At 40.8% G+C, this 25,430-nt stretch overlaps 1 protein-coding gene across 1 annotated transcript; it reads left to right on the top strand.

Moving 5' to 3' along the window:
- The first annotated feature begins 1,965 nt into the window (after positions 1 to 1,965).
- On the top strand, positions 1,966 to 23,713 carry CLTRN (collectrin, amino acid transport regulator). Its single transcript, XM_054271985.1, has 6 exons — positions 1,966 to 2,042; positions 2,410 to 2,468; positions 8,220 to 8,305; positions 15,408 to 15,524; positions 18,645 to 18,839; positions 22,871 to 23,713. The coding sequence occupies exons 1-6, from the start codon at positions 1,976 to 1,978 to the stop codon at positions 23,019 to 23,021; spliced, it is 675 nt and encodes a 224-aa protein (XP_054127960.1). The 5' UTR covers positions 1,966 to 1,975; the 3' UTR covers positions 23,022 to 23,713.
- Positions 23,714 to 25,430: the final 1,717 nt, after the last annotated feature.

The raw sequence follows: 25,430 nt of genomic DNA, 5'->3' as shown, positions 1-25,430 counted from the left end.
CTCTGATCAGGGAATCCAGTCATGTTCTCTGAGTTTGTTCCTGCTGAGTGTCATGTCCCTTTGCTGTACTTTGACACTGGCCCCATGCAATTCTGAGGGGAAGAACTGATTTGTGATGTTTTACAGCAGGGGAAAGTGGTGATGCTGTGGTGTATCACACTCAGTTCCATTTGACTTCTGGCAGCAGGGAAAGGGTGCTCGACTTTTTTTCGCTCTTCCCGAGTTCTTCAGTGTTTCCCCTAAAGATACAAAAAAGTTCATGTGTTTGCTATTGAAGCAATGCACGTGAATTCACCATGAAACTGACTGCATTCACATTCTTTAAAGATTTTTCTAAGTTACAAATGCTACAGGAACCTGATAGTCCTTCATATATCTGTACATTTTTCAGTGTGCTCCTTTTGATGTGCATTTACACAGCATGTTAATTTAAGCTGTCATTAGAAATGAATGCATCACTTTTTTGTTTTCATAGGCATAGATTGAACATCTGAGCAGATAATGTATCCAATACTTTTGTATCCAGACTGGGCTGCCTAGTGAGAGCAAAGAGGTGCCTGGGAATCAGCTTGGTGAATGACTTTTAAAGATGGTCTATCAAGTCCTTTAACAGTGGCCTCTAAAACCAGTTTAAATTAGTGAAGCAGTAAGTTCTGTGCTACCCAAAAGTCTGAGTATCTAATGCAGTAAATACTGGTTATTGTTTTTCATAAATTCAGCCCACAGTTCAGTCAGATTTTTGTACTGTTTGTCATTCATGTGAAGCTTTTTGGGTTTGCAGTCTCAAGACACTTCTTGGTGCTAAAGGACCAACTGAAAGTAATTCTGAAGTGATCTTCAAGGTAGGACCTAACCATTAATCAGAGTGGCTACAGGGGGAATAGAGCAACATAATGAAATAAAGAAATCCTGTCTTGCTGCCTAGATTGCAGACACTGTTCAAATACCTGCAATACATTTCAGTTTCTGAATTCTTTTTCTTCCACATTTATTTATTTGTCTTGGTAAACATTTGATTAATAGTGCAGAATGCATTAAAATATTTCCACATGTGTGTGTACACATATACACAGTGGGTCATGTCTATAAAACAAAAATACATTCCTTTTCAACATGCTTCCTACTAAGTCCTTTATTGCACCTTTGCTTATTCTAGTTGCTACCATTATAAGCCTCTGACAGGAAAAAAGTATTTCTCCCTGCATGTAACAGTTCTTTTCATGCAAAGCAATGCCTCAGATGTAAAGTGGTTTGTGTAGAACAAGGCATTTGCTCTGCTGGGCTTGAGCAAGGACACAGGAGTGGGGCTGGGGTGGGGATAGGGGGACACGGCGCTGTGCCCATCAGGCTGGCCCTTCCCAAGGGCTGTGAGTTCCAGGGAAAGTGGGAGGCAATGCCTGAGCCCTGTTTTTTGGGTCCAGGTATTCTATATTCATCACACATTTCTTTTGGTGAGGTGAAAAGGGTGCCCAGTCTTCCTTTATCCTCAAGGACCCTCAGTGGGGCCAGACAGTTTCCCTGGAAGACAGGTGGCAGCTTCTTTTGGGATCTAGTGGCAGCCAAGCTTCAGATTCACCTGCTGTGGGTAGCAGTTGCCAGATGCTCTGGTGTGATGTGCCACAGACACTTTGTGTGTCTGACACTACGCCTGTGAGAAAAAAAGATTGGCCTGGAACTCTCTGTAAAATGTTGTATTTTTCTAAAAAGGAATAAGGAAAATTAAATACTTGTTGCAGTTTTTTGGTTTTGTTGGTTTTGATTTTTTTTTACTACAGAGAAAGGTAGTAAATAACTAACAGACGCCAGTTGTTTCTAGTGCCTGTTTTTAGCTAAAATAACGGGGGTTAATTATTAAACCTTTTACTTGGTTGCTCACTTGGGCTCCTGATGCTTTAATCCTGGGTCACACAAAGTTTAAGAGTGCTTTACAGGGGAGACTCACTTCTTTTTGCCTCAACCTTTCCATGCTGACGGGATGTTACGGGCTTTGCTGCTTATACTTTCTGTAGTTGCCATTGCTCATGCTGAGCTCTGCAAACCAGGTAAGATTTGGAGCTGATTCCCATCTTTCTTTAGGTAAAGTAGCTATCAGTTTAGACTACAAAGCTGCCAGCTTCTATGAATTTTATTTTAACTGGTTGTCTTCAGTTTGAAGATGGAAATGCTGACCATTCACTTATTTTATGAGTTTGCAAATTAAGTATGGAAGTTGGTCGCACTTCAAGAGGTCATTGTAAACCTCATTAAGAGTCTCTTGGACTTTTTTCATACAAGTAATTTCTCCTAAACCTGTGATTTCTTAAGATGCATTTAGAAACTTACATTTGTGAAATAATCAGGGAAGTAAATTATTTAAAATCCTATTTTGAGTGACTACCAATATATGTTTGCTTTTTTCTCTTTTGTCAGATGCACAGAATGCTTTCAAAGTACGGATTAGTATCAAAACAGCTTTGGGAGATAATGCAGTAAGTAAAATATTTTCACATATTCTTCCTAACTCAATATCTGCCAAAACAGAAGTACTGTATACTATAAAATTTGTGAATGCAATGCAAGCAATTTATTCTGCAATGTTAATTGTAATAGTTTGCTCAAGTAATGATCCAGGCCTCCGTTTCTTGACATTTGACTAGCCCACTCCTTAAAATGTCATCCTTTAGGAGAAATATAAAGCTTGTTTGTCCATAAAGGTAATTTAATGGTCAAAGATTTTTTTTCCTGTGGAAAAGCAGTAGGGATGTTACACTTTATACATGAGAAGTGCTGCATAAATGTAAGTCTGTATTTTGGGAAGGGCACTTCTGCTTGGGAGTGCTAATTGTAAAGTCAAGCATGTCTCTGAAGAGAAGCAGGAAAAGATTTTTAGGTCTTTATGAAATGGGACTTTATATCAGGCTCTCAGACAAGCATTAACTGTAGAGATCATTCAAGCATGTCTCATCAATTCCCTGCTAATGGAGGGCTTCAGATAGTGGCCTTTCTTCTCTGCCTGTGGTGCACAGGCTTGTCTCATGAAATGCTTTGGCTTGATTCAGATCTTTGGGCTTAATGTAGAAATACTGGTGTGAGCAAAGAGAGCTACGTGAGAGATTGGGACATTAGATGACTGAGTGGTCCTTCCTGATCTAAAGCACTATTTAATATGTCAGAGCCCAGTATTTTGTTAGTAGTTTTGAATACTTAGAGCAAATCTACAGCATGTTAACAGGGCTCAGCAGGAAATTAGGTATGAAACATCCTGGACAGTCATGTGCACTGTAAGTCTGGTGTCTGATCATGTTATGAGCCCTAGGAAACAAAAAGCAGTAGGTTACATGTTTTGAAAGACTGGTGATATGAGAAACTCTCTGTGACTGGAAAAGCTGTTCTAAAATTACCCTGAAAGATCAGGTAATTTAAACTAACATTAGCAGGGACCAAAATTTCACTGGTAATTTTATAACCCAAAGTACAAAGAAATATTCAAGATACCTGCTAAAGTAAATGTCTCAAAATTCACAGTGAAGTCAACTCTCTTGAGTGGGAGACTTTAATTAAACAGTAGTGTGAGCCTAGGTTTTTTTTTTTATTATTAAAAATAGAGTAATACTATGGCTGAAAATATGTCAAAATAATTATTAAAGCTCCTCTTGATGATAAGTGCTAATATTTTGATTTAATCTTGGTTCAACATAGTAACAAAGAACAAAAATTGCTGTTCCTGGTAATGTCCTTTTTTAGTGCCTTTTTCTTTTCCAGCTGTAGTCAAATAAGGGGAGGTTGTTTGATCATTTATAATTTTTTTTGGTTTTCACTCAAAAAGGATATGAGACAAATCATTACCCTTGAAGGCAGTTTGTATTGCTGGGAAAAAAAGCCATAACTGAGGAGTCTATTGTTTTTTTGTAGTTGTTTATGTCATAGAACAAAGTGTGTGAAAGCTCAAAGAATGGGGCCGTCAAGAATAGCATTTTAGAGCAACAGCTTGCTGAAAGTGGTATAATGCTATGGAAAATCATCCACAAACAATAAAAAATTTATTAAGTACACAGGAGGTAGTAGTTCCTTTTCATAGCCATTGCAGTCTTCTCTGTGAATGACTGAAATCGAAAAATGAAACTACTATGAAACCGAAATTCATTTCATTAAAGATTTTGGGGCACTTTACTTCTTTGTGCTGTTTATTTTGGCAAAGAAAAGTGTAATACTGTCATTGTGTCACAGCAGGACATGGTCAGCTTGGTTCATTTCCAGGTCACTTGAAGCTCCATGACAATGGAAAGCCAAGATGTTGTGGGAATTTTTCTCTAGAAGTGGCAGGATAACTCCAGTGTACATTCAGGGGCATAGGAAAGAGGTTGGTGCAGGTTTTCTCATGGTATAGTGCATGCCATCCCCTGTGTGTGAGACTGATGAAAACAGGACACCATTTTTTGATTTGTTCACCAGGTAAGCTGTACTCTGAGGCAGGGAGTTCCATTTGGTGTATTTATTTAGTTCTTATCACAATGGAGCTGGAAAGACCAGCTCTGATGCAGTAGGTATTCACCTGTTATCATTTTATTTGCCAATAATGGGTGTACTTGACAGAGGTGTTGTTTGCTGATCTGTGGGAGGAAACACAGTGCCTGTAGGCCTAAATGGAAGGTGATTTATGAGACTCTCAGAATGGTTTTGACTTTTTGAGTGGCTTCTGGAATAGCTTCTAGTCACTAGTTGTATTCTGTTCATGGAGCCAGCAGAGGGGTAGAGAGTTAATTCAAAAGGGACAGAGGCAACTAGAGAGTGAGAGAAAGTGATGGGCACTCACAAGTCTGTGTAACTTGCTGTCATCACTCGTTTTCACCATAAGAGTCAAAGAGTTTGCACTTCAGGGCTGCAGCCAGCTGAACTAGACAGTGCACTTCCCTTCTGGCTCACATGTTCAGGCTGCTTCCAGGGCAGAGGAGGAAGAGGAGGAAGGCTGACATACACCTTGTGTTTTGCCACCAGATGGGATCCAGAAATGTGTTTGTATGTCTGCAGCCACTCTGCAGTCTGAATGGCACAGAATCATTCAGGAGGGAAGAGATCTTGGATGGTCCCAAGTCCTCACGTGCTCAAAGCCAGGTCAACACTGAAATCAGTCCAGGTTGCTCGGTGCAATTTTGTAATATTATATTCTTATATCTTAAATTTTGTCTTTTACAGCATTATTACAGCATTTCACCCCATCAGCAACCTATACTCATCATCTTTCATGCATTATCTCATCATCTTCTTCATTCAGTAAGAGGCATTTAAGACTGCCTTTCACAGTTAGCTGTGTCCAATTCTGCTCCTCCTTAACTTATAAAGGATGGCAAGTGCAACTGAGCCAGTGTTTTTGTGTTGGTTCCTTTGTAGCACAACAAACATGGTAAATTTAACAGTTCTGATACCATCATGTAGTGTTTCATTGATAACAGTTATGTTTACAGCATGTGGTTCCAAATTATATTTAAATATGGTTGCAAATGATATTTAATGTTTCCTCTAGAGTAGCAGAAAGTGTGCATCAATATCTGAAGTGCACAGGGACATCCTCAGTCATCAGCTGTGCTCCAGGCCTTTGCATTTGGAGGATAAAGATGAAGCTGAGAAAGCCCCGTAGTAGAATGAATCAGTTCTAGTGGAGGGTGTCCCTGCCCATGGCAGGGGGGGTGGAACTAGATGATCTTCAGAGTCCCTTCCAATCCAAATCATTCAAGGTTTCTTTGCACCTCTGACTAGAGAAAGCTGCTGTTTAGAAACAGTTTTCTGAAATTCACGCCCACCTGTCCTGAGTTCATACAGTTTGTTAGCTTTAAGTTGTTCTTGCCTTACTTTTCCTTCTCATTATGCTGCCTCTCCCTTGTGTATTCCTGTATGCAGTCATGTACAGAGGTTCTTGTTCACCTGGACCCCACAGCCATGTCCATCTCCTCTACTTCCTGTTTAGTCTGCATTTTCTCAGGCCTTCTTGCCCTTCTGCCCAGAAGGTTGTCTGCAATATCTTCTCCTGGCTCAGGCAGACCCTTGATTTCTGCTGAGCTTTCTCTGCCAGTCTCCTCCCCCTCTTTCTCACAGTTTTCTGTTTATTCTGTCTCTTTTCCTACTCTTAGAGTGCCTACTCTTTCAACTGGGCCTGGAATTCCTCATTAGAAATTATCTTCCCTGATTTGAGATATCCTTTTTGTTACTCTGACTTAAAGAAGTGCTAGGCTGCTGCATTATTTATGAGAGCTGTGACAAATTGTGCATGTATATATGCATTGCACTAAACATAAACATACTGAGTCCATGCACTTGGTAGTGCTGCATTGTATTTGTGTCCACGTGAGCATGAAATGGAGTGTGCTTCATCATTATCTATTTTCAAGACAACTGATTAAATTATCTCTACAGCTGGTTTAATTCACTGCCTAACAAATGACGTCTTTTCTGTCCTTTTGGACCTGTTCTCAAAGACTGCAGATGGCATGTGGGGATTCAGTCAATAATGCCACACAGAGAAAAACCAGATCTTCCCTTTTAGTAATGCAAATTGTGCTTCATGGTTTAAATACAGATATCTTTAAAATGATGATAAATAGTTCTGTAGCTCCAATCTGTATTAATTCCTTTACTACACAATCTCTTTCAGTACTAGTTGCTCTCATTACTGTCACATTTTCATCAGTGCAGTGGGATCAAAACACATACTTTTATAACTTTTTTCCAAGGAGTTTCTCTCTGTTTTTTTTTTTTTTTTCAATTTTAGTTCCCAGGTTGGCAAGCATTGTCACAGTGTGCTCACAACCACCTTCATTCACAAGGCAGGAGTGGTGAGTCAGAGCCCAGGTTCTCAGCAGTGCAGCTGCACTTTGGTGCTGCTCAAGTTGTCTGCTGCCTCAGCTTTGGTGTCCCTCCTATCTCATCTCAGAGAGCCCATTTCACTCAACATTTATCTAGGGATGAGAAATAAGATCACTTTCTACCATTTAAATTTACCCTTTAAATTACTCCATCCTTCCCTGTTCAGTTTCCCAGGATGCCAGTACAAGATGAGGGTTGCAGGTACCTGAAAGTTGGATTCTCTTTTTTTTTTTTTTACGGAGAGGTTGCATCTCCATGCGCCTAAAATCAGAATTTAAAAAACCAGAATTAAGATTTGGAATTTTCAATGCTATCTACTGCTTTTTGGTGTGCATTGCTGTTTTTTGAATGTGTTATAAAGGACCATAAAAAGTAGGTCCAAGTTGAGAACAGAGCTAAGTGTCCACACCACTGGGTTTCTGGTTTGGGTGATTACAGAGCAGATTTTTTTAATGCTGAAAGTTAAAGATTAGATTTGTGTTCTGACTGACTGAAGAAAGCTGTTTCTAACTTCCCTTAATATAATTCCAAGAAACTAATAATCTTTGTAATCTGCTGAAAGGGGAAGAAATTTAATCAGTATGCCTCAGTCATGGCTCCTGTTATAAGAATGTAATAGATGCAGTTCTTACAGGTCATTAGAATTGCATATGTGAGTGAAAGCCCAGGGGAACCCAGTGAAGCTGTCCCAGAAAACTTAAATTATGAAAGCATAATTTTTCATCAAGACAACAGAGAACAGTTTTTGGAGCCTATATTCTTCTTCTTATTGAGGTAGTAAGGATGCTATTTTTTCTCTTTTATCTCACATGCAGTATAATAATCTTTAATATATTTGAGTCTTCTTATAATCAGGACAGTGTGCAGCAATAAGGCTGCAATCTCAGCTTATTTCCTGGTGTCCTAATGTCCAACTCCCAGAGACCACCTTAAACAATGGTTTTTTATTATTATTTTCAGCCAGAGACAAATAGTTTTAGAGGGTGGATTTAAACCTTTTACTTTAACTCAGTTTCTCCAGCAAAAGAGGCAAGGCTACGAGTGCAGTTGTGTGGGGAGAATTCTAATAATATGTCTAGTCTTTGGTAGAATAAACTTTACATCTCCAGTTTGGTCAGCTTTCAGAAATATTCAGTTAATTCAATTTTTGGAAACATACCTTGCAGTTTATATTATTTATATTACAGGCTCTATTACACTTTTTTTTCCATTAGAAAAAGTCCTTTGTCCTCACTAAATAATGGGCATTCATTTTCTTAGCACAACCAGAGAATTTATTCATTTTCTTGATCAATACAGCATTTCAAGTTCAGCGACTCTTTTCCCTCTGTGTACTGCCAGCACTGGTGCTGAAACTAATTATTTTTCATCTCCCTTTACAGTATGCCTGGGATGCTAATGAAGAGTACCTCTTCAAAGCAATGGTGGCTTTTGCAATGAGAAGATATTCCAGCAAGAGCACAACTCAGTAAGCATCTGCTTGGATTTGCCTTATACATATTAACAATGCTGCATGTAGTGACCTGTCCTCTGCTGTACTGAGCTGTAGAAATCATTATATAGAGATTCTAAAAGCAGGCTGTTCCACTGTACCTCTGACACCCAGTTACATATTCAACATCACACTGTCTCCATTTCAACAATGTTCAGTCTTTGAACCAGTGTCCCTGTGGATCTCAGTGGGATGGTGCCAGTTCACTTTCAGCAGAATGCAGCGGGAAGATTTGGCACCTTCTGGAGACCATCCTGAGGGGAGGTGAAGGGACACCCTGGGAGGTCAGGAAAGGCAGCACAGATCTCTGAGGGAGCAGCTCTGGTGCATCCGTCCTTAGAGCTCAGCTTCAGCAGTGTGCTGGAGATGAGCTGACTCAGAGCCCTGGGAGGTGGATAGCTGTGCCAGTGCTGTGCTCTGCATTCCTATCCCTGATATCACAGCAGCTGAGTTTCCTACCATCACCAAGTCTCAGATGTTGTAGTGTAGATAGAAATCAGCCTTTAATTGGTTTTGGGATTAAATCTACCCTGAGGTATTGAATGTTCTTTGCTGGTTTCTGATCCTTGCTACTCTATGAAATTAGATACCAGATTAGACAGAGCACTTAGCAAGCTGTATTCTCAGGATGTTCTTATCTTTCTTAAAAGAAAAACCTTGTAAGTGCATTTCCATAGGCCTATTTTTTTTTCATTGTTTTTCAATCTGAAATGAAAGATTGACAGTTCTGGTAGGCTAACAAGGATAAGGTTTTCAATTTACTTAAAAATAAAACTACTTCAGGCTGTCATTGCATCAGGTGAAGCATATTCCACATTTGAAAAGATATTTGTTAACTTTAGTTTCATGATGATTATTGGGGCTGCTGCCTTTCTCTTAAATAAAAGGGCATTTCCCCCTCCATGTGACAGGAGTGTTTTATTCCTGCTGTTTCATTTTTATTCCTCAGAGGTGGCCTCCTGTGAGCAAAAGAGGTGTTACATCAAGCTTAACAAAAACAGCCAAGTGTGCTACTCAACCCAATTAAAATGGCACTTAAAAAAATTAGTTCAAGATACAAGCTAATTACAGATGATTATGTAGGACTTTTCTCAGATTTTCAAGGCAGCAGAGTTTTCATTCAGCATCTGCTCCATAAAGGTTCACTTTTGTATACTTATTTTAGTCCTGGGTCCTTTTTTAAAATTATTCTCTTCCTTTAAAGTCATGCTGCTTTCACACAGCAAAAACCTGTGTCAGAAGCAAGTGATCTTTTTTCTCTTCAAGCACTGTGGTTTTCTGCAGATTAAAGTAAGGTTGCTGCAGGAATGGGAAAAAATCTAGCCAGTATGGAAGGAGTAGAAGTTTTAATGGCAGTTATCTGTAGCCACTCTGGGCAATCATAGAATTTATACTAATTAATTCAGTTCCTATCTAGAGAGCTTTTCCTAGGGACAAATATGATGATGCCAGTGTTACTCCAGTTTGGAGGTGGTGTTGCATACATCAATATTCCCTGCTACTAAGTTGATCAGAGAAGTCAGTATAATATTTGGAATCAGCCAGCTGTGGGGATCTTTACTCTTTTTAGGATGGTATCTGACTTTCTCTTGGGGTATAAACTTGGGTGCACCCCTCATGGGGTATATATTGGAGTTATAACTGATAACTCATGTAGGACTTAGAGACACCTTTGGGGTCATTATAGACAGCATGTCACCTGCAGGAGAGCTCTGAGATCTGACACAACTTCCTGGGCAACAGGCTGAAGTGTCTCCTATGCACAGATCTCTCTCAAATCCCAAGGGACCTCAGAGTCCCTGTTTAGTGATGGAGAGGCTGGATTAACCTCCCAGTACACCTCAAATAATATCCCTGTTACATGGGAGCAGGAAGGCTGTGAAAGCTTCCATCCTGTTAGATGGAAATAAAGACTCCTTTCCCCACCCTTGGGGCTGGCAGCTGGAAGGAGGGAGTGCAGTCCTGCTCCATCCCCTCTGCAGTGGGCATGGAGGTATGGGAGCAGCCAGAGGGAACAGCAGATGCTGTACACAGGAACAGCGCCCTGGCAGAGCTGGTGAGGACACTTCACTGTGGTGAAGAGAGAGGCACAAGCAGGAGCTTGTAGCAAATAAATTACATTGCACTGCTGGCAAATAAATTGCATTTCACTACAGGAGCTTTTGTAGGAAAATGTCAACAGATTTTCTTCAGGAGATGTAAAAGACCAAAGACCAATTATTCTGTCATATAAGGACAAACAAATTGCCTGTGATTGCATTCTGGTAGCATCTAAACTTAAGGAAATTTTGCATCTGGTTAATTGAAGTTTTTTTCAAAATAAAACCTATGAAAAAGATCACTGTTATTTTATGTAACTAAATACTGGTTCTGCCAGGGTGTAAATTATGCATGTGGCCATAGCCAGGATGTGACAGACCTCTGCTTTAAAATCCCATTTATTTCTAACACACCCACAGCCTTGAAGTAACTCACAGCCACAACTAACTTCCACATGTGACACAAATGCCATTAATTTCAGCAAACTATATCAAGCCCCAGAATAATTTGTCTGGTGGATCAGGATAACCATTGTTGCAGTCTGCCCCATAATTTCTGATATTTGAAGTCACCTCTTGTTAGGTTTCTGAAGGTGGATAAAAGCCAGGCTGTGGTGACAAGCATTTCAATGTGAGGCTGCAAACAGCAGCTGATGCTGTGGCTGCCCTTGTGCAACCACTGAATGACCCAGCACAGAATGGGGAGGATTGCACGTTACATCTCGAGCTCTCTAAAGTTAATTTCCAAACTGAAATTTAATAAAGCATGGAGCAGTGTTTAATGTTTGAAAGGCCTGTCAAATTTTCAAGTTTGCACAAAACAGAAGAAAGGTATAATCAATCACATTACTCAATAGCTATTAATAGAGTTACAAATAAATATTTCTTTTTCAGTGGAGAATTAATACCCCATTATTTCCTGCTTTATAGATGGCCTTTCAATTGATTCTTAATTCACATGGTCATGAACTACATAAGGCAACCTTTGATCTCCCAGTGTTAAAAAATTATTGTTGTAGCCTGTGTTAGCAACCCTGGTTTCTCTAATCTGTGACTCATTTGAAATAATATGCATCTCTTTTGGGCCTGAGACTAGTTAATCTTTAGAGCAGAAAGAATGTCAACACATTTGTTTTCATTCAAATAACAGACTCTACTTTTGGTATATCTTTCTCCCATTTATAGATAAAAACCCCTGAAATTTTCCTTATGAAGTGATCAGGAAAAAAATTCATCTACCTTGTCCATCTTCCTAAGACAGGCTATTTTTTGCTACTAAAAATATTGTGACCATTTAGAACAACAAAATAAAGAGTCTGGAGTAAAGCTGTTACATCAAAGTAATCCCATGGCTGCTGGGAGGAAAATAATGTTCCTTTGCAGAAGCAGCTGCAGAGGCCTGTGTTGGAAGAGGTGTGATGCTTTTGGGAGAGCTGGAGATAGGCACTCGGGACTTGGGGACTGTGGTTCTTCCATGAGCTAACAGCCATTCTGGGCACTCAGCTCGCTTCGACTCTCTGACAGCTCTTTCTTACCCCCAAGCAATCATTTAAATCTCCATAAGGAGCAATGGTGGTGTTTCAGGCCAAGGAATTGCCAGGGTTTCCTACACTCTACTCACTGTGTATCAAAGGAAATGCAATTTTGGATTTTTGCCATGGTGTCATAAGGCCAAACCAGGATTTTGTCATTTTGATGATAACAGTCTACTATAATCCCATGTCAAAAGTCCATCAACTGCTAAGGAAAGGAAAAATGTCCACATATATATTTACAAATACATCTGATTAGTGCCTGGAGAAGCCAGGTTTCTCAGATCTATACAGTGTGGTGGCATAGTTGCAATGGTTCTCATTTTTTCCTAGGTTCTCTGGTTTTCCTCCCATGCCATTTGCTTGCAGGTTTGATTTGTGAATCAAACCTGCAAGCAAATGGCATGGGAGAAAAAAGAGTGCACCACTGCACAGAAATTGCCACATTGGTGGTGCTTGTTGAACCAGTCTGTTTTGGTGTTTACTCATTCCTTTTGAGCTTCTCATGAATGGGATTATTCTCTTTGGGGCCTGGAAGGGTTTATGGCATTTGTATTCCCCTGATGAAAAAGTGGTAGGGGTGAAACCAGAGTTTGGGTGCTTGTAATTGAGAAGGATTTTAGAAAGAACAGGGAAAAGAAAAGAAGCCAAATTTACATATCCTAGTGCAATCCTTGCTGCCCCTTGTTTCAGTGCTGATTGTTCTTCAGAGAGATGCTACCCCTGTGGCAACTGAATGCTTTGTCTCAGGCTAAAAACCGTGGCACTTTAGGGGAGACCCTGGCTTGAAGAGTCTGGGTGTTCTGCCAGTCCTTCGCTGCCTTTATCTGTCTCTTTGGGGATCAATATTTCTTACCCCATTTGAAGAACATCTGTAGGGCAACACCAGCTCAGATTTTCTACCTGGCCTGCTTTTTGATTGCACCACAGAAGCTGCAGCTTTAGGAACTTTGGCAACACGAAGTTTTGGGTCCTACTGTTATAAACACTGAGATAGAAAGCTTCCTCTGCAGTTACAATTTTAAATATTCTGTGAAGTCAGCAAGAGTTTGTCAGCCACCAGCCAAAAGTAGGCATTTTTCCCCTCTCCTGTAAATTTTTTGCTTTCTTTTTGTTTTGCAAAGAATAAATCTGCTTTCATCTTCTGACTGTTGCCAGCAACTGATGTGAACATCTTTTCAAATTCCAGAGGATAGCTTTCCTCTTTTATCCATAAAAATTCTCTGTAAAATTGATTCTATTCTAGAGAGGTAAAAGTGGTCATTTTGGCTCTGCAAAATCACTGCTTTCCATTTTATTGCATATCTCTCTAGGTGCTTATAGCCCAGAAAGCCAACTGCATCCTGGGCTGCATCCAAAGCAGTGTGGCCAGCAGGGCAAGAAAGGGGATTCTGCCCCTCTGTTCTGTTGTGCTCTGCTCTGGTGAGACCCCACATGGAATGCTGCATCCAGCTCTGGGGTCCCCAGCACAGGAAAGACATGGAACTGTTGGAGCAAGCTCCAAAGAGCCAGAATGAAATCAGCTCAGTTGGCTGGAGCCTGGTGCTAATAATGCCAAGGTTGTGACTTTGACTCCTGTGTGGATCACTCCCATAAGAGTTGAACTTCATGATCCTAGTGGGTCCCTTTCAGCTCAGAATATTCTGTAATTCTCAGATTAGAAGCCTATGAGAAGGGTGGAAAAAGACTTTTCATAGGGGCCTACAAGAAGGATGGAAAGAGACTTTTCACAAGGGCATATGACAGGACAAATGGGAATGTCTTCAAAATGACAGAGTAGGTTGAGATTAGATATTAGTGAGAAATTCTTTACTGGTGGTGACTCACTGGCACAGGTTGCCCAGAGAAGCTGTGGATGCTCCATCCATGGCATTATGCAAAGCCAGGCTGGATGGAGCTCTGAGCAGCTTGGTCTAGTGGAAGGCTCACTGCCCATGGCATGAGAGTTGGAATAAATCTCTAAGGTCCTTTTCAGCCAAAGCTGTTCTATGATTCATGAGATAGATAGATAGATTAGATAGATAGATGATAGATAGATAGATAGATAGATAGATAGACAGACAGATAGATAGATAGGTAGATGATAGACAGATCTCTGTAAAATGATCTATTGCACTACCTACTCAAAAAAAGTTTTCATCAGGAAATAAAACATTTCTACAAAATATTAATAGTGAGGCACTGCGATCTGCCTTACAAGCAGGTCCCTGGCTGAATGGGGAATGCCCAGGCATGGAGATTCTCTCTCCCTCCTGTCCCTCTCACTCTCAGTCCCCCAGTCCCCTCAGTCCCCCCAGTTCCCCCAGTGCCCCCAGTCTCCCAGTGCCCCCAGTCCCCCCAGTCCCTCCCCAGTCCCCCCAGTCCCCCAATCCCCCCAGTGTCCCCAGTCCCCCCAGTCCTCCCAGTCCCCCCAGTCCTCCCAGTCCCTCCCCAGTGCCCCCAGTGCCCCCAGTCTCCCCAATCCCCCCAGTCCCCCAGTCCCCCCAGTGCCCCCAGTCTCCATAATTCCCCCAGTCCCCCAGTCCCCCCAGTGCCCCCAATCCCCATAATTCCCCCAGTCCCCCAGTCCCCCCAGTCCCCCCAGTCCCAGTCCCGGTTCCCGCGGGGCCGGGGCGGTGCTGCCCGGGGCCGGCAGGCGGCGCTGCCGAGCAGAGCGCGGGGCCCTGTCACGGCCTGGAACGGGTCGGTTTTCACTTCCTCTGCTTAAATATTCGCGATTGTGTCATTCCAGAAGGGTTTTCTGATGTTTCCACCATTTATCAGTAGAAATCTGAAAAGAAAGTCGCGTATAAAAGGCATTTCGCGGACTATTTTCTTAGTACGCCATGAGAAGCTGCCTGCCTGTGCCCCTCCACATTTAACTTCACAGGAAACTGAACAATCTTCCTTTAAAATAGATAATATAAATATTTTATATAGCATAAGCTAAAAGGAAGAGGCCAGTGCCACTAGAATGACTAAATTTAGCTTGTTCCATGCACTCTGTGCCTGGCTCTTTGAACAAAGATGTCAAAAGCTATAACATCAATTCCACTGATCCCTCCAACAAATGTATCTTGTAGAAGAACTGCACTTACTTAACAACCACGTGGGCAATTCTCAATGATTGGTTCCTGTGGTATTTGCTGTCAAAACCAGAATTCTTAGTTCACCAATGCACTTCCTCCATTATATGGCCTTTGTCATAGCCAATGATGATTGTAATTCAAATATGTATTTTTCCATTTGATTACACTAAATGTATGTCCAAGACCATGAAAGTCTGTAATAGATTTAGAAATTCGTTTGAAAACTCATTTGGTCTTCATAAGCTTGATTTCTTTAAAATCATATGGGAAATGGGAAATGGGTGAGTGGTGTTTCCTTCTTGAGTATTAACTGTTAGTTTTTTTAAAAATAAGAAATTTTTCCCCCTTAGTTGAGAGCAATATTTTAGGAAAATCTAAAATATTTCAATAATTCCTTCCATGCTTCTTTAGAGATGACTTTTGTTTTAACTGTCTGCAGAATTTCCAATGTGCTGCTCTGCAATGTGACAGACCGGGTGTCCTTTTGGTTTGTGGTCACAGACTCTTCCAAAAATGTGACAACTGTTCCTGGAAGTGAGGTAGAGGCAGCCATCAGGTACAGTCACTGCTCTTGCAATGTTTTCTTCCTTGTCTGCTGAGGATGTTGTCTCTCTCTGGGCCTTTTATGAATGAGCACTTTGCCTCTTTAAGGATGAACTAATCCAAGTTGCTAAAACGCTGAGGGCACAGTACTCTTTAATGAATGTGAGATTAGAGGATGTTTAACAGTCCCACAGAATGCAAAGAACTTGAGCCTTGGGATTATAACTTTGGAAAGAATCTCTGTTGATGCTGGAGACTGAAGAAATCTAATCCCTTTCCAGAGCCCCACCTGTGATGTGCTGTCCAGTGTGTGGCACACTGCTCTCATCCAGCTCTCATCACATTTCCCAGTGAGACAGGTGATGGAAGGGAACACTTTCTCGGTGGGATTAATATAATTTGGCTTTTACTGCATGGTACATGCACATCTATACCTGGGCCAATGACTGTAGGCTCCCCTTCAGTGCTTCTCACTAACAATTCATCTGAATTAATTTAGAAGTCAGCTTTCACATGAGAAGAGCTCGTGTGAACTCCTCATGAGCAGAGCTGGCTGTGTCCCAGCTTGGCTTAAGCAATCTTGTGCTCGCATTCTTTTCATACCAGCTCCTTCTAGAATGCCAGTCAGTATCCCAGCTGAGCATTGCTTGTACAAAGTACAGTGCACTACAAATCACTTTGCCTTCTACTGTCACATTCTGGAGCAAGCAAAAGGAAGAATTTGGAGCTGACAAGGGAAAAAGAAAAAATGGGATAATCTGACTTCAATGGTCCAAAAAAACCTGCACCAGGGGTTTAGAGGGATGAGTCCCTCAAGCAGCATAACACAAATATATTTCTCAAGCATGGAGTGGAAAATGGATCTCTTTGTTTTCAGGCATTCTGTTCTGTCTTGAAAATTCGTGTTATCGCAATGGAGGTGTAATGCCTAATTCCTGATGAATGAGTATGCGTTCTTTTGGAAAGATTAATTTAAGCTTATGAGCAGATTAAACTGTTTCCTACAGAGACACCAAACAATAGCTTCACAGCATTAGTGGAGGAAGCAGATTATTTATTCACTGAAGCTCTCTGTAAGAGTGCTGGAATGCGGGGGTTTTGCATTTCTGTTATTCTTTGATACATTCAGTAGCATAAGCTGATTTATTTAAGCCTTTTATGTGCCCTGTTTGGCACAGAAATTGGATGGTGTTATTGTTTGGTTTTTAACTGTTGTCTGTCACCTGATAAAGAATATGCTATTTATGAAAAGTTTTAATTCCTACCTAATTTAAAAACAAGAAATAAAAGGGTCTATAAAACTAAAATGGTTTTTTTGTTCAATTGCTTCTGGTTGCAGGCTTCCATACAAAACCTTTATTACAATTCTTCATGCTAGGGTAGCACATAGCACTAGTCATGGACTACAATAGTGTTGTATGAGATTCCTACAAAGTAAGAATAAAGAGGAAGGTAAACCATGTCAGAGCTCTGTATGATATTCAAAATTTTGCATAAATACACACAAGATATAGTTATGCATATACAATCATGAAATGCCCTTGTAGTTGCCTGTATGTGTTTCAGCACACAATTCTGAAACTCAAGCCACTAGATGAGGGTAAACAATGCTTATTTCAGCTGTTCACAATGATCCTTTCATATCAGTTAGGAAATCTTTTCCAAATGGCAGACAGCTTACGGAATTATGAGTCTTAAAACATGCCATGGCTTTCAGTCCTGTCCAGGAATGCTGACTTTCCATTAAGGCTAAGAACTTCCTGTTTAAGGGACAGCCAAACATTATCATTTCCAAGAAGAAAAATTTGTTAAATCTTACCCGTATTTCCCATACATCTTTTCTTAGGAAATAATTGCTTTGTGGTAAAGGAATTTAATTATATACAAGAAAGAGCTGCATTAATTCATACAGCTGCTATCAAAAAGAATCTCTCAAGACCTATATGTGTAATCCATTTGTTTAAAAATTTTTAACATTTTGAAAAAGCTAATGAAAGATACTTCTAAAGACTCTTAAATCTGCATAGATTTAGATCCAGAAATATCTTAGAGGCAGTGAAACACTTACAGGCAGTGAAAATGGGTGAAGATATCCACTAAAGGATAGCAGTTGTACTACTTCTGTGAAAAAGCAAATTTCTCAGACTTACAGTTTCTCATATGGAAATGTCAAAAAATGTAGAAAGTACAAACCCCTTTAGCTGCATCCTGCAGGGAAGAAGGACATGTTGGCAATAGGTATGGATTCTTCCAGACCAGATTGCATCCTGTGCCTCATGGATCTAAGAAAATCTGCAGCAGCAGCAGGGGCAGATGTACCAGCCCATAACATACAGGATGGTTCAGTTTGAGGGACTAGGGGGCAGCTGTGAGTAATTCCTGCAAGCAATGAAGGGTAGATCTGCCACTCCTGTGCTAAACTTGAATGCTGCATGAGCAAGGCAACAGAGCCAGCCTTACAGCTTACAACCTGCTATGTCTTCAGGACATGGTTCAAACCAGAAATAAATAATAATATCATACTTCAGGTCTCATCTGTATTTCCCAATTTTTCAGATAAATGCATACAAAAGTCTGATGTTCAAAATGTTGTAAGTGTGTGGGTGTCTGTGGATTACTGAGGTCTCTGTTGTAGTCAAGGTCTGTGTAATCTTGCCAACATCATAGAATCACAGAATCATAGACTCACAGAATCATTTAGGTTGGAAAAGACCTTCAAGGTCATCAAGTTCAACCTTTGACCAAACCACCACTGTGTCAAGCAGACCATGGCACTAAGTGCCTTGAACAGTTGTGTCTTAAACACCTCCAGGGATGGTGACTCCACAACTCCCTGGGCAGCCTTTTCCAATGCTTAACCACCCTTGCAGTGGAGAAAATTCTTCTGTTGTCCAACCTGATCCTCCCCTGGTACAGTTTGAGACTATGTCCTCTTGTCCTGTTGCTGAGAGAAGAGATTTTTCCCCTAAAGGTGGACAACATCCTTTTATTCATCACACTGGATGACATTCAGCCCTGCCTAACTTACAGCACATTCATGAAAAATCCCTTTATTTTCTACTATCTTTTTAACTTGTAAAATACCTTTATAAAGAGTTGTGATATTTTTTTGTTCTTTCTTTTTTCCCTGAAGGATGAACCGGAACAGAATCAACAATGCCTTCCTACTGAGTGACAAAACACTGCAGTTCCTGAAGATAACCTCAACCTTATCACCTCCTGTTGAACCCTCTACACCTGTCTGGCTTATTGTATTTGGTGTTGTTCTTTGTCTCATTGTGGCTGGGATTGTTTTCCTCATTGTTTCAGGGATTCAGAAACACAAGAAGTAAGCAGCCTAGCCTTTCTTCTGTTTTAATGGAATACTGATTAGTTAGGTCAGCTGAGCTGGTTTTGTATTTCAGAGCAGCCTCAGATTAATGCTGTGCATCCTTCCCTAGCTAGGCAAAGATAACCCATCTCTCCTTTTCTGAGGAAAAAGACTTAAAATTTTTAACTGTAAGGTGTAGATGCCTTAGTAATTTTATGATGTAATGAGGAAATGGAGAGTGTAAGAATATGGTCCTGGAGGCCACCTGACTAGAGATGAGCTTTGAAAAGACAATTGATGTCATTCTTGGGAAGGTTTATTGTACCACGGGTGAGTCTCCTCTCACAGACCACCCACACAGCTACCAGGAGGGGGAAGGCTGGCAGTGACTGTGTCCCTTCCAGGGCAGTAGTGTCAAAAGCTGGTAGGGCTAAAGAAACTGTGCTGCTGCAGCTTGAGAAGACTCAGTAGAGCACACAGTAATGATTAATGTATGGCTGAAGAGGGCCTGCTCACTGGAACAGAGCAGGATTTCACTTAACATCCATGACTTGATGAGCTTAAAATACGCAGCCCTTCACAGGTTCCTGGGCAGATCCACCCATGAGCTTAGGAATTTTTCTGGTGGTCGGGTAGGAGATACTCTCTTTTCCTCTCCATTTCTGCCCTGGTGGCACTGGTGAAAAAGGGAAGGGTATTCATGCTTCCCTAGTGTGGGAGCAACACGGAGAGCGGGTGGAGTTTTGATCCTGACACCTCTGCTGGCTCTGAGTTGAGCATAAGGAATAGAAATTTCTCAGCTGAGTTGAGATTCTGCCATAGAAGTTCAGCCTCTACCATGCTTTTGGCTGTCACAGAGTTTAGGTTTAGTTTTGTAGTTTAGGCTACAAAATGGTGACTTCAGCAATAGATTCATAGAGGAACAGCAGAAGAACTGAAAAAGGGTACATTCCTGCTGATAACCAGATAATATCCAAATTATTGACTGTATAATGGATTGTATCCCCAAATATATCAGAAAAAGGAGTTTTTATTACATAAAAAGTAGTATGTTGCAGAGACTTCTCCTTCCTGCCTTTTTATTACCTTGAAGAATGTTGGAGGACCTCAGAAGAACAACACTTGGGAAGGTTAAGTGCTTCTCATAGAGGACCTTTAGTAGGGCAGTCAGAATCCCTTCAGTTATATTTTTCAATCAGAGGAGTTACATGAATTTCCAAAACCCCTTTCTGTTTTCTAAAAAATCCCACAAAACTCAGCAAACAATAGACGAAGGATACTGTTGGGGAAAGAGTCTGGGAAGGTATTTGGAATCTGTGGATAGTTAAAGCCGTATCACAGCCATGTTGTATGGACTGAGTTATCTCATGCCCTAAACATAGGCAACCTCTTCTGTAAAACTGAGTGATGTTGCTACCTGAAGCCCATGCCTGCTCTCTGTGATAAGAGCATGCAGTTTGGCTCTGTGTTTTTTTATAGTGGCTAAATTTCAGGGAGTCTTTGAACATTTCATGTAAGTGTAATAAAATAAACTAGGATAAATAGCTGGGATTTTTCTCGCTAAAATAATCACTTGTGCTTCATATCATGCTGAAAGACAGGATTTCCCCCTGTATTTTCAAAATAATTCAGCTGAGCTTGAGCAGTTCCCTTCAATATGGTGCAAGCTGCATGCTCTTATCATCACACTGCCATTAGTATGGCTTGTTGCTGCCTGCCTGTGCACCCTCTCTGTCTCATGCTCTTGCCCTTTTAGTTGCTATGCTTTTTCCACTTCTCCCTCTGTTTCCCTACTCTACCATTACATAAAACCTTTCCTCAGAGCAGGCTCATCTGTGGCCGAACTGTAACCCTCCTTTCACATCAATAACATCTGCAGGCAGGGGTGGGGAAGTAAGAGAGAGGGTAAACCAAGCATGTATTTCTTCTATCTATGGTTGCAAGGACTGGAAAGGTAAAAGGGATGGTCTGGCTTATTTGGCTTCTTGGAAAAAAAATCAGAGAAAAGGATTTCAAAATAACTGATCTCTTTGTCAGACAGTGAAGTAAGTGACCAGGTTTTCAAAGGCTTCAGCATGTTCAATAATTTGTTTACTTAGAAGTCTGTCCAGAGCTTACATAATGGGAACCCTGTTGCCTAGTAAGCTGTGTTGGAAATCTGACCCCTAGGATGGTGTCATCTTCTCATAAATCTGGCATTTTGTCTTTAAAGGCCTTTAAAATGCCATGTAAATACCTCAGTTCAGATAAGACCAAAAGCACGTGCTCCAGGCTGTCCATGCTCAGGGTGTCAGGGAAGGGGAGTTGGCTTACAGAGGAGATTCAGTACTGAGTTAGACTCATGCATCATTTATTGAAGTGAGAGATGTGCTGAATTCAGTGCCTGCAGTGAGCTGGCTCAGACACACTGTCTCCCAGCCTTGTGTTTGCTCTCCTATCCTTGCAGGAATGGGACACCTCCCCCTACAGCAATAGATTTGCCCCCTGCCCAGGGCAGGATCATCCTCTGCAGTCTATCCTGAACTCACCCAAAGTCTCCCCTTATCCCCCTGCAGCAGGGGCCATAAAAATTGCCTTGGGAAGAGTGAAAACAGAGACAGCACAAGGTCTTTTCCCGTATTATTTCTCCCAGGAATCCATTTGCAGCTGTGGGCCTTCCTGAGCTGGATTTGGTCTTCTTGTATGTTTTCTCTTCCTTTAACTTTCTCTTCCCTTAACTTCCTTTAACTTAAGGTGTTGAGTCACTCCTTGGATTCATGGAAATTTTTAGCTTCTCTGAATTCCTCTGATAATGAGTTTCACATATCTTCTACTCCTTTCATTTCTTTTGAACCTCCTTAGTAACTTTTATGTTCTGCCCCCACACTTTTATGTTAAAGAACATTCCTTTTTATCAGTGTGAGAGTAGCCAGAGGTCAGAGGTTTCCGCTACTACACCCCAAGTTTATTTTAACAAGTCTGTAATGTGAAGAATCTCCCAAAGGCCTATAAAATTTTATTATTGCTAATATCTCTGTCATTAACAGTTACTCTGAATCAGACTTTTACTGTTGTCCTGAGTCAGATTGTTACAGTGCACGTTGTGAGATAGGAAGAAGCAGTGCACCTGACCTTTGAGTTTCTTGTCCTCTGAAAGCGCTGATGCTGCAGGCCATAAAGTACAGCAGGTTTTTCAACTATGAACTAATTGTTCCCAAGGTCAGAATAAATCTGGAATTAAAGGAACATCGTGACCTCATATTTGTTTATTACATCTTCTAATGATTGTATTTTAGATAATATTTTTTAGGGGTTTTTTTAATGTCAAGAATTTTATTCAACCACTGTTATGTTTTTGGGACAGCTGGAGTCTGGAAAAGTGAAAGCCATGCAATTGTTTGATCTAGAAAACAAAAGTATAAAATACTGGGTAGGAAGGTGGCTGCTAATGAAGTTTGAAGGAAAAAAAATGCAGATTTGCAGCATTGAGATTACCTAAGAAAGTAATCATGAATATTCTGAGGAAGGTAATAATGGATGTCATTAATGTCTCCACATTTGGAGGCTATAGTTAATCTAAGACTGATCTGTTTCTAAAAAATATGTTTTATTTTGTACAGATCATGGGGTGTGATCTATAACATACATTGCAGGGTCAGATTACATGCTTAGTGTAGACCTTTCTGATGTAAAAAAACCCAAACAGATTTAGAGATTTTTTCAAATTTTGTTTTGCTCCAGCTTTTCTTTTGTACCTTCTAGTCATGTTGGAGAATAAGAAGGTGAAATAGTATTTAAAACATACTTAGAACATGTCTACTAAAGGTTTTCTGGTCTCCAATTCTGAGCTCAAACTGCTAAACTAGGGCTTCCAATCTGTGGGTTCCCCAGCTATTTAGATACACTATCTGGTGTATTTACTACAGCAAGGAAGTAAATAGGAAGACTGTGCCATTAGGAGCATAACCTATGACAAACTTCTAACTAAATATGCCGTTTTCTTTCCATGGAATCATTGTGAAGTGCTGCAGGTCAACAGAATAAGATGATCTTTTCTTTCTTGTTTTTAGAAAGAATAAAGAGTCAACAGAGAGAGAAAATTTAGAAGAGAAAGTTGAAGTGACACTAGAAAATGGGATTCCTTGTGAAGCACTGGATTTAAAAGCAGGCCACATTAATGGAGTCTTTGCAGCAGATGATGACCGGTTCACATCCCTATGAAATGCTGCCACTGCTCTCTGGTGGTTTTCTGAAAGACTCCTGTGCCTGCCTTTTCTCATCACTACTCCTGAATGTCAAACATGAAGACAAGAAAAATGTCCTTTCACGTGATTTTCCTTGAGGGAACCTTTTGCTTGGGTCATCCTCCATTACAGTTCTTTTTCATGAGCAACACAAATAAGAAGGCCTCAGATAATATCCAGAAAAGATTTCCAGGAGATGTGTGGCAGAACAGGGTTGGAACCTGCCTTGTGCCAGGCATCTCATTTTTAATGATTATTTAAATGTGTCTATCATTTGTTTTTCCTGACATAAATGTGGAACTGCTTTATTCCTGAATGTCACTGGGGAGATCATCTGTCATTGTCAATTCTTGATGGGTTTTTTTTCAAGCCATATGGAAAAAGTTTCTCTGTAAAATTACTTCTGTTTGCTGCTATGTAGTATGCCTTTAGATGGAACAGTCATCAGTGCATGAAAGTTTCCAGTTACTGAGACGCATAAAAGCTTTCACAGCCTCTGTAAGACCAGGTCAAAATACCTGGATCTTGTATAGCTCTGGGGCTAGCAAAAATCTGGTACTAGAAGTGTTTTTCACTTAACTGTCAAGGTTACAGATTATGTGAGCTGGAAATTTGCAAAACTCTGAAATTTGTTGAAATTAAAAGTTGCAATAAAGGGCAGGTTTTCCACAGGTGCAGTCAGTGTTTTGTGGCCCAGCTCTCATTAATCACAGGCCAGCCTGGATTGGAATGGATTTGCAGACCATCTTGTTCCAATTCCCCTGTCATGGGCAGGGACACCTTCCACTAGACCAGGTTACTCAGAGCCCCATCCAGTCCAGCCCTGAGCACTTTCAGGGGTGGGGCATCCACAGCTTCTCTGGGCAACCTGTTCCAATGCCTCAATAACCTCACAGTAAAGGATTTTTTCCAAATATCTAATCTAAACGTGCCTTCTTTCAGTTTGAAGCCATTCCCCCTTGTCATGTCACTACATGCCCTTGTAAATAGTCTTTCACAGCTCTCTGGAAATGTCTTGCTTACAGTTTTTAATAATAAAACTAGAGTAGATTTCCAGCATAGCCAGCCTGGGGTCAGATGAACCTTCATGATCATGTGATAGGTAGACAACTTTTGAAAGGATTCAAAAGATTTTGAAACACCAATTGCTGAGTTTGGTGCGCCTGATCTGGATAAGTGATAAAATTCTGGCTGTCTTCAGAAGCATTGGTCAACAGAAAAGGGGAGCTTTGTGTGTGGGTAACTGTAAAAAGATAAAGGAAATGTGTTGAAGCAAAATATGGCATCTGCAGTCACTGAGTATCTGCCCACATCACTGGAGGCAGGATTTGACCATTAACCATCCTGTTTCCAGTGTCATGTCTAGAAGCATATTAGAAAACGTCTTTGCTTATTAGGATTGTTTCATCAGACTCCTCACCAACAGGAACAGGCTTAAACAGAGTAAAATGTGCTTGTAAAGGACCATCCAGTGTTCTGAAGGGTACAAAGGTTTCTTGTTTCCCAGGGTGGAAATCCTTCAATCCTTTGTCTGTATTGAGTACCTTTGACTTGTCTCAGTACTGGCTCTTAGGACCAGTGTCAGCAGAAAGGAAGGAATGGGAAGGAGAAGGGGAAGCAGCAGGGTGAAAGGGGAAAGCTGAGCAAGGGAAGCCCAAAGCTAGTGGAGGCAGGAGTGAGGAAGGCAAAATACAAAATAAAGCCATGAACCCACTAATCATTTGCATAATGTGGTCTCATTTGTCACAGTTGTCTTTGATGTCCTGCTGGTGGGTCCCTCTGGACAAGGACTGCATCATCTCTGTGTCCCAGTGTGGGCTACTCCATTCTGGAAAGGATTAATAAAGTTTGTTAGTGATAATATCTCAGTGCTTCAAAATTACCGTCCACAACATGTGGATGTGTTTCTCACAGGAATGTTGAAGATGAAGTTTGTCAGGGTTGGAGGGGAAATATAGAGTACAGTGTTATTACTGCCTCAGTTGTTGCTCCAAGGTCTCTCATGCAAAGTTTTAGTGAAGTAATTCAGATCCCATCATTTCTAAACATTCACACTTTTCCATATTTTGCATGACAGATATCTACACCTCAGTGTGACCACAATGGTTTGCTGGGTCTGCAGTGCCTCTGCAAGAACCTGTGAGAGATTTTGGTGAGAACAGCTTAGTAGTGCAAGAGCAACCTCAAGTTACAGATTAAGAATTGCTGTTTTCCTGTATTGTACTATATGATACTGAAATAAAATTCTCTTGAGATGAAAAAGGGCCAAGCTTATCTGAGCATACTTCTCAAGGCCTGAGTGAAGGTTCAGTTTAGCCTATGGCACTGGCCACCAATTTGAAAACAGATTGAAATCCTCTAGACAAGAAATTATGCAATGTGGGCT

The sequence above is a fragment of the Melozone crissalis genome, unplaced genomic scaffold (assembly GCF_028551555.1).
Source record: "Melozone crissalis strain CALT ecotype California unplaced genomic scaffold, PUWL_Pcris_2 ptg000013l_1, whole genome shotgun sequence".
Classification (NCBI taxonomy): domain Eukaryota; kingdom Metazoa; phylum Chordata; class Aves; order Passeriformes; family Passerellidae; genus Melozone; species Melozone crissalis.
Note: the sequence above shows the minus strand (reverse complement) of the source record. Positions and strands in the feature narration are given on the sequence as shown.

Bases quoted from the DNA above. Each gene is read 5' to 3' on its own strand.
- CLTRN (XM_054271985.1), top strand. From the start codon at position 1,976: ATGTTACGGGCTTTGCTGCTTATACTTTCTGTAGTTGCCATTGCTCAT. The intron at 2,043-2,409 runs GTAAGATTTGGA...CTCTTTTGTCAG, and splicing joins TGCTGAGCTCTGCAAACCAG to ATGCACAGAATGCTTTCAAA. The intron at 2,469-8,219 runs GTAAGTAAAATA...CTCCCTTTACAG, and splicing joins CAGCTTTGGGAGATAATGCA to TATGCCTGGGATGCTAATGA.